At 37.9% G+C, this 9993-nt stretch overlaps 2 protein-coding genes across 2 annotated transcripts; one reads left to right on the forward strand and one right to left on the reverse strand.

The window, feature by feature from the left end:
- Positions 1-1235, forward strand: LOC128737719 (zinc finger protein 540). The gene is made up of 2 exons (XM_053832415.1): positions 1-955; positions 1016-1235. The coding sequence occupies exons 1-2, from the start codon at positions 3-5 to the stop codon at positions 1215-1217; spliced, it is 1155 nt and encodes a 384-aa protein (XP_053688390.1). The 5' UTR covers positions 1-2; the 3' UTR covers positions 1218-1235.
- Positions 1236-1774: 539 nt separating this feature from the next.
- On the reverse strand, positions 1775-3913 carry LOC128737318 (uncharacterized). The gene has a single exon (XM_053831935.1). It carries the CDS (start codon positions 3790-3792, stop codon positions 2191-2193), a length of 1602 nt encoding a protein of 533 aa, XP_053687910.1. The 5' UTR covers positions 3793-3913; the 3' UTR covers positions 1775-2190.
- Between the last annotated feature and the right edge of the window lie 6080 nt (positions 3914-9993).

Below are 9993 nucleotides of genomic sequence, written 5' to 3' on the forward strand. Positions count from 1 at the left end.
TAATGGATAAAGTGGCTGATAACTCTTCTGAACGTTTCACCGTAATAAAAGCAGATTTTTCTACCATGTGCCGGTGCTGTTTAGCAACTGAGGGACTACTGGAAATTTACCGATCGAACCAATCTATCAATGCAGAAATAGGGGAACTGATTGAACCCAATTACATTCCAATCGCACAAAATGATAACTTGCCGAACTTCATCTGTGAAAATTGTGCAAACTATTTACGAAAATGGCACTTATTTCGAACAAAATGTTTGGAGTCGTATCGATTTCTTGAAGGGTTGAAAATGGATAGCCAAATGGAAATACTAGAAGAAGCTGAGGAATTGTGCATTGGAACGGATATTGTCGTCCAAAACGTCCAAACGTTCCAAAACATTGAACATATATATATTGAAACGGAACAAACCGAATGTGGTGATTCGGATGAGGTGAATGACAGAGATGACGACGAATATGTTAAAAAAGAAATGCTAGAGCTAGGTCACGATGGAGTAATACAATTTGAACAAGCCAAACATGAAGACAGCATCGACACACCGGATAAGACTACAATTAAAAAACGGTATGTTTATCGCCGACAGTGTCCGATTTGTGGTTTGGTGCTTCGGCGAGGCCTTAAAGAACATTTGATGGTGCACAGCGATCCCACTGGAAGACCCTTTAAATGTAACCAATGCGATAAAACTTATTGTCGCAAAGAAAATCTTCGTCAACACCAAGAACGTGAGCATTTAATGATTCGTTATCCCTGTGATGTCTGCGGTAAGGATTTTAGCACAAAAGACATTCTTTCAGTCCATCGGAAACTGCATAACCGTGATGTTCAATATCGGTGTGATCAGTGTGATCAAGTATTTACTTCCAATAAGTACCTGTACAAACACAAGCAGAAACATCTGGGAGTAAAAAAGTTTATTTGTACTTTCTGTGGGAAATCCTTTCTTGTGGGGTAAGATTCATTTGTCATACGCCCCAGGAAAATTGACAATTTATATGTATTTGGTTTCAGCGAATACCTCAAAGAACACCTGCGTATTCACACAGGAGAACGACCTTTCAGTTGTAAAATTTGCACCAAGAAGTTTCGAACCATGAATCACTTGCGACAACATACCCGAACTCATCGAGCGTCCCAGAGTGAAAATGTTCCCGGAGAAGATGCTGGGAGCCGAACAAATGAGACTAAATGTACGGAAAAATCTCAGATTTAGAATAGGTTGGTAATATAAATTCACATCAAGTATTAAGAAATTGAGAAACATTTAATACTAGACCGTCCCTTGTTTTACCAGCATTCACTGTATTTCTAATTTTAGTGAGAACCATCCTTTTTTGTTTCTTGCGTACGAACTATATGTTTTTCGATCAAATCAGAAGGCTATTCTTGAATACGTCAAAACACAGAACACTAGGAACATTCATTATAATGTTTCATATCTTCATAGATCATAGCAATAATTGAACATTTCAATCGGATTTGGTCAGGGCAATTACCAAAAACCAATATAGGTATGATATTTTTACTAAACTGCATTGAAAAATATTATAGCTAAAACTTTTCAACCCGCTTTTTGCTCAATGAGTACAAATCTCAAATGAAATATAAAATCCGTTTTCAATGTACTTTACTGTCAGAACATCAACGGGCAACGGGATTAAAAGCCATTCATTCATATACGTTTGGTGTTCTTCAAAGTTTGGCTTCATCACAGTCTAAACACAGTATGTATCTTAAAAGCTTCTTATGTATTTGATATAAATATGTGACAAAAATAACAGTAGTACCCAAAACCGGCTTGATTTTGGACAAATTATAGTAATTATATTAAATTAAGCCTGTGTGTATGTTTGCTATATATGTGATGTTTTTATTTACTAAAAATCGTTTAGGTACCTGAAGGCAAAAGGAGTCCAATCGGTAATACAGTACCTTACTCTTAATCTAATTGTTAAACGATATAACACTATATTATATTTCTGAAGTGACAGACGAGTTGATTCCCAAAAACACACGAATAATTTTGTTCATTTATGAAATGTATAAAATCAATCATAAAATGTTACTTACTTACGCTACTTAAAAGTCACTTTAGTTCTTACAACTATTGTTATAAATCGGATATTTTGCTCGGTGATTTAACCCTAAAACTTTGTACATGTTTGCTCACACGGCCAGATGTTACCCTACTGGATATTCATTTCCTTGTCCTGTGTTTGCAGAGGAAAACATTGTTTGGATGAATTTCCGGAAACTGTGCATCCCCAAATGTTCTGCCGTTGTAGATGACGTAGAGGGATTTCGCCGGCAACATCGAGCAGCGTAACGAAGTGCATTGTTAGCACACGTAACCGGGTCAATCTAACCAGCTGCACGAAATGAGAGTAACTTATTCTGAGTTCGTTTTCGTGTTCGTTCCGTATACATAGTTCTTCCAGTTCTGGACAATTTGCACAAATGCCGCGAAACAGAGCATTACAGTTATACCCATGTCGTTCTGTAGAACATACCAGTTCGAGATATTTGAGCCTTGGCATGGGTGCAATTTTCAGAGCCAGCTTTTGGGAATTACTATTTATGTGTAGTGTTAGCCGCTGAACGTTTTCAAGCGAGCCAAAAAAGTTCGGTGTCATAATTTGTGTTTCATAGTAATCCATATCCACACATTCCAAACAGTCGCCGACCTCCAGCAGGAACCGTTTGTAATCGCAACCTCTTAGTGTCAAACGTTTTAACTCAGGTGCAACGATTGTAAAGGTACCTTGAGCAGGTGCTAATTCTACATACTTCCAGGTTAGGTCTTCTAAGTGAAATACATCCAGTCTACCTTCCGAGGAAAAAAGTGATCCAGTTAGCCAACCATCCAGGTGTATTTGTTTCAATTTTAGTACCTCCATATTGTTAGCAAATGATCCATCATGCAAACAAAAGCCGTAGAACATTATTCGTTCAATTTTTTTACAACTTGCAATCAAGTTTGAGAGCATGCTGTCGCTTGAAAAAGCAAATTCTACATGCTTCAGATTCGGCATATTACCAAAAAGTTGATGCCAATTTCGTTCGTGACACTCGTCGCTGGCTCGTCGAATCACCAGCCGTTCCATATTCGACCGTTTTACTGCAAAAAAGTTATCCCACATGCTGCTATTTAGATCCACTTCCAATGATTTGAGTTTGTCGCATTCTAGTAGCTCTATCAGAGGATCTTCCCAATACATGGCTTCTTCATTAGCCAGCGAATCTAGTACTATTGATGCCACTTCCAGCTTGGGCATGACCAATCGGAACAGAACGCTCATAGGGTTGGGGCCCACGTAGATTTGTAAGTAGTGAAACTTCTTCAGGTTTACGAACGTTACCTCTTGCACTGGCATTACTGGCCATGCTCGATCCATTGTAAACTCCAAAGTTAGTTCTGTGATTGAATCAAAGAGTTGGACATTGGATTTAAAACAGCTTAGAAGTCTCACTGGCTCACCAACCAGCGAAACAAATTTTACATTCCATCGTTTAGCAGCTTCCGCAACAATTTCATTCAAAGCTAAATCAGCCGTATGCAATACTATGACCAGCTGGCGAAAATTCCGCTCGCTGCTTTGAATTATGCTTCGAAAATCACTGCAATATTTGGGGCCAATACTAAACACTATATCACGAGCCAATTTTGGACTGCAGAACAAAGCACTACACCAGCTGTGACAAACTAACGAGCAGGCCATTCGATCCTTAAACTCGAGCTTGCCGAGGATTATTTCTAGTATTTCTAAAGGCAGAAATGACCAATCCATGACGAATGTTGTGTTTCACTTGAGACTGAAATGTAAACTAAAATAATGGACGGTGTTATCCCGTCGTTATACCAAATGCCTACCTATCAGTACGCCAGGTGAAAAACTTGTGAGCCAGGGGGGCCTTGACAGATGCTTTCCATGCTGCTCGAAGCTCTAATGTTGTTATGCTTTCAAAGCACAACAGTATGGATACGCGGTGATATAAAAAGATGATTTTTATGGTAAATCTTATACACCGATCTATGTGGCATGCGTTTAGCTTCGATTGAGAGATGGAAAACGAAAATAAGTCAGTCGACATGTTCTGTCCCAGCTATATAGGTAAAAATATTATCAAACATTTCCAATCGGAAAAGTAGTTATTTGAATAAGAAGCTTTTAAAAAATATTCGGTAAAGATATTTGTGATTACCTGAGTCGTATACAACCACATTATGTAGCGAACCACATAAAACGCTGTAAGGTACCCCGGGGCAAGTGGGAATACGGGAAAAGTGGGAACGGAGCTCATAACTCGTTTCAGCCTCATTTTCTTCAACTGAACCTTTCTAGGAAATAAAAGATACAACTCCAACGCATACATTAAAATTATAGATTATTACAATTGGCATTCCAAACATCAAAATTTGGCTTTGAATTTAAACGACATTCTCAATTCGCGTTGTAAATTTGACGTACCTTTGTATATATAATATTTTGGCTGCAAGCTTTCGTGAAAGTACATGTTTTTCTGGCAGTAGGTAAGCATAATGAGTGTATTAATAAGTTACACCCGAAAACTAGTTGTTTAATTTGACAAACGGCATTAAATAAATGAGTCGAAATAAGGTCGGCACTTCAGAGCACCCGGGACAAGTGGGATTTATTAAAAATAAAGTGTTGATGCTTCCTGTCTTAATATATTTTTTTGATGTACTACCGAACACTTTCAGTTCAATTACATAATACTGTGCTTTGCAGCTGTACCTGGATTAATCCAGATTATTTTCTCTAATGCCAATGTATATGACAAAACAAAACAGCAACATTGCAGTCACTGACGAACTGACATGACACATAGAAGAAAATTCTTCAAAAACCATCGTCCTACACATTTTGCTAGCACACTAGCGCCCTCTGTTATGCATGTTGCGGAGTAGCTTGCATTTGCAGGGTTTTATACTGTAGGTTTTTCACATTTGCAGGGTTTTATACTGTAGGTTTCTTACATTTGTATTGTTTTATACTGGAAACTCGAAGCAACACTCGAGCGCCGCAGTGTGGCCATGGTGCGAAACATGCTTTTTTGAAAAATAAGTGGTTTTTGAATGGACGATGGAATTAACGTGAGTGTCTTGTCTGTTTGTCTGTGGTGAAACTGTCTGTTATGATAGTTTCACTAGTAGCTCTACCGTATTGGGCATGAAAAACAAACAGATCATAATTGTATTTTCGAGTTATTAAACAATGGTTAATCATAAATTATGTCTCGCAACAATTGGATAGAAGTACATTTCATTACAACAATGCATTACAGCGTAATTGCTCACGATCTGTCACCCTTATTCTGCGATTCACGTGACTCAATACGACAATTGTCACTCACCATGACTCGCCACGGCGAGTCGAGTTACCTGTAGGTGACAACCGTGTCACCTACGTAACAAACCCCTGTCAGCTAAGTGACAAACCGTGTCACCTAGGTGACAAAAGCGAGTCACCTAGGTGACAAATGTCATCTGATTCGCGGCGACTCCAAAACAGTCACGTCACACGCCTCGCAGAATAAAGGTGTATGTGTGTGTGTTCGGGATGTTCCTTATAGAATCGAAAACTACTGAAACAAACGGCGTGAAAATTTGCATGTAGAGGTTTTTGGGGCCAGGGAAAGTTCTTATGATGGTTAGAGACCCCTCCTCCCACTAAGAGGGGGGGCTCCCATACAAATGAAACACAAATTTCTGCATAACTCGTGAACTAATCAAGCAAATGGAACAAAATTTGGCATGTGGGTGTTTTTGGAGACAAATTTTTTTTCTATGGTGAATTGAGACCCCTACTCGATTTAGAAGCGGAATTATGACTCCTCTCCCCTTTAAGATGGGGGGCTTCCATACAAATGAAACACAAATTTCCTCATAACTCGAGAACTAATCAAACAAATGTAACCAAATTAGGCATGTGCATGTTTTTGGAGGCAAGAATTGTTTCTATGGTGAATTAGGACCCCTCCCCACTTTAGGAGGGGAGGGGCTCCTATATAAATGAAATATGTACAAATTTCCTCATAATTCAAGAACTAATCAATCAATTGGAACCATATTTGGCATGCGGGAGTTTTTGGAGGTAAAAATTTTTTCTATGATGAATTAGGACCCCTTACATTTTTGCGGAAGGGGGGCTCCCATACAAATGAAACACAAATTTCCTCATAACTCCAGAACTAATCAAGCAAATGGAACCAGATTTAGCATGTGGGTGTTTTGAAGGCAAATCTTTTTTCTATGGTGAATTGAGATCCTCCCCTCTTTAGAAGGGGAATTATGACCCCTCTCCCCTTCAATAGTGGGTATACAATACGCGAAATGATATTCTGCGAAACTCTATTATCCGCGTTATGGTCAACAACCGAGAATTGGTGTTTCGCAAAATGGTATTCGGCGAAATGGTTTGTAATGATGGCGAATATTTAAATGCTATCCGCTTTATATTATCATGCTAAGCAATTGGGGGAGTTGTTTTCTATTTTACTGTGAGGAAAATTTGTATATTAAAACACCGATGAACTCCTCAGACACTTGCAAAACTCGAGATTGTGATAAAGGTCATCCGAGATGCAGGATTTATGTACCCCAAGCAGCACCATTTGTTGCATGAAGGGTTACGCAACTCTAATTGAAACATTCAAATATGGTAAAAGTTCGCATCAGTTACCTTTATCGAACTGTTATGTGATTGAAAAAGCGCAAGAGGTGGAGCCTATATGCAACTAATTGTTACACAGATGTTTTATGGAACATCAATGCGCGTTATCTATCCATTCGCGACTACGATACTAAAAGAGATTTTAAGCCTGTTCGCACTCCCACGAAATCCTATGCCGCGTTGTCAAAACTTGCGTGAAAACATAAACAAAAATACTTCCTTCTCTTTTTTTCTCGCACAAAAACCAATGCGCGTTATCTAAATACAAGCAGGTATTCGCGACTACGATACTAAAAGAGATTTTATACCTGTTCGCACTCACACGAAATCCTATGTCGCGTTGTCAAAACTTGCGACTACGATACTAAAAGAGATTTTAAGCCTGTTCGCACTCCCACGAAATCCTATGCCGCGTTGTCAAAACTTGCGTGAAAACAAAAACAAAAATACTTTCTTCTCTTTTTTCCTCGCACAAAAACCAAACAATTATGAGCAACTTCATCACGAATTATGTTTAGCGGGAACCGGGATTTCCTCTCAGGGCTCCAAGACGAAAATTATTTATATTAATATTCTTAATGCGACTTTAGTTTTTTGGGCCTATTATGAGCTAATCTCCATGCCATTCAAAATTTATCGTGCAAAATATAATTTTGCTTTGTATTATTTGATGCGCCTCGTGAAAGTTATTAATTTATTTATTTTCAAGTTTAAAGAATTAACCCAGCCAGATTAAGAATTCGTTTACGATGGAAAAATGCGGTGTAAAATCGAACTAGATACTGCAATCAAATAATATTTTAGTAAATGCCATGGATTCCTGATGAATGTTCGTGTAATTATTGTTGAAATAAAAACATTCCTTCGTTGAAAAATATTTTTTCATAAAAATATGGCAGAATATGATGTTACATTGGTTGTATTTGTTTGGTTACATTTTATTTAACAATATGCCGTAATCAACATGATGCAACATCATGTGACATTATTGTTTAGCAATGGCATTATAATAACACGATGTTGCGATGAAGTTTCATGTTACTAGATATAGACTAATATATTTGTGACAGCCAGTATAAGTATTGGATAACCTGAATCCAACATATTAATAACATGAAGTTGCTTATTTGTTGCGTGTTTCAATACTGTAACCGGTGAAGTTTTTTGCAATTTAAACAAGACTTAATAGCCACATGGAAGATGTTGCAAGTGCTGCTTGGGACAACACTGTAGCTGTAGTGTAGTTAGTTAATTATAAAGTCGTCCGTTGTGATCTGACTTTGTAACGGAATTTTTGCATGAACCATTCGTACACACTTAAACGATTCGGTAAAATTTACCGAAATCTAAACAGCTGAACGTTCGGTAAAATTTTTTATTGCACCAAACATTACTAATGATCTGTAAACGTCGATTGGCACCATCGAAATTTTTACCGAACGTTCAGCTGTTCGGTAAAATTTTACCGAATTCGGTGCTTTTTATTAAGTGTGTAGAAATAATGTCGTTGATTGCTTCTTGCAATGCTTTAAGGGGGCATAATACCTCCACAGACAAACAGACGAGACACTCGCGTTAATTCCATCGTCCATTCAAAAACCACTTATTTTTCAAAAAAGCAGAGGGCAGTAGTGTGCAAGCAAAATGTGTAGGACGATGGTTTTTGAAGAATTTTCTTCTATGTGTCATGTCAGTTCGTCAGTGCTTTGAAGCAGGAGAAAAGTGGTTCATCAGTTTTGCAGTTTCGGGCAAAAGGTAAGAGAATGGAACAATATGGAACATGATCGGGCAAAAGGTATGGAACATGATAAAGCAGGTATAATTTAATTATTAACCTGTTTATTGCACGCTTCGTGCTGCTACAGTCCGCTGCTTCTACCCTCCAAAATGGGGGGAAAAGCTGAATGGGTACAAAACCGGCTTTCATTCGAAACCTCTGACAGAAATCCGGCAGAAAAACCGTAGGGCGAAATTTCTGCCCGAATCAAATGTTGCATTTCTGCTAGTTTTCGTGGATGACGGCGGCCAGAAATTCGGCAGAATGTAGTTCCGACAGAAGTTTTTCGCTGCCAGATTTTTGTTCAATTTCTGCCGGACGTGCTTAAGCGAGAATGTCCGTCGAGATTTGACAGAATGCCCAGTCTTTCTTGAGTTCTGACGTCTTGGGTATTGGCCATGCCAGCGTTGCTGATATTGTTCAGGGTTTTGCGTGAGAAACAAAGAAAGGGAAGTATTTTTGCTTTTGTCAACACTCACGCGTTGACAGTTCGGCACGAGATTTCCTGTAAGTGCGAGCAGCCTATACGAAATCTCTTTCAACGCTGGCAAGGCCAATAGGTGAACAAAAGCTTCATTCGACAAGTAGTTGGCCGCGCGGTAAAAATGATGATATTTTTATTTCAAGCTGTCAAAACACATAGAAAACTAAAATCATCAGAAGCGAATTTGAATTTTTTTTAAAAATACGCACCTTGGAATCAATCATATATGTTATGGTTGGGTTAGAAAATAACATATATACTTGCTATAATTTTTATTTGCCTGCATTTTATTTAAAACTATTAAAATTTTATTACATAATAAATACTAAACATTAAGGACATTGATTCAGCATGCCTTGGATGAAATATTGTTATAATTTTGCTTAAAACCATTAAAATTACCTTATACAATTAGGTAGAACACTTTCATGAATACATCTGGATCTAAATGTTTCGGTCCCACACCTATAAACATAACCACACACACCTAAACTAAATCCGGATCTCAATTTACTTGTCCTAAGTACACATTTCATTTGCACCAACCAGTGCGCTAGCTAGTAAATACGATTTCTAACCCGCTGCGGAAAATTTAATGTTCGCAATATTCATTTTACTGACATGTAAATAAAAAATGTTTTGATTTGTATATCCGTCCAGCGAAAAATTGTAACTGATCATCATTTTCCTAGTTCGGACAGCCAAATGTAGGAGTCGCACGGGCTTAATTAGTTTTGCGTTTATTCGCCTATTAGCCCCATCAAGAAACAAACCAAACAAACGTGTTCTTTTAGTTATAGAACATTACAATTGTGCTGCTCGTTTAACTTCAACTTGACTTCAACCTTTGGGGGCTGCTTCCCCGCATTATATATACTTTGACAGTCTTTAAATTTATAGGCCGTTTTCATATATGTTTGGCTAAAAACATATTTTTGTTTATGTTTATGCTTAAATTTCCAAGAGACATTGGTTTTGTATGTCAGTTTATTATTTAATCGTTCATACACATTTTTGCGTCATTCGTATGCAG

Source organism: Sabethes cyaneus, chromosome 2 (assembly GCF_943734655.1).
Source record: "Sabethes cyaneus chromosome 2, idSabCyanKW18_F2, whole genome shotgun sequence".
NCBI classification, from domain to species: Eukaryota; Metazoa; Arthropoda; class Insecta; order Diptera; family Culicidae; genus Sabethes; species Sabethes cyaneus.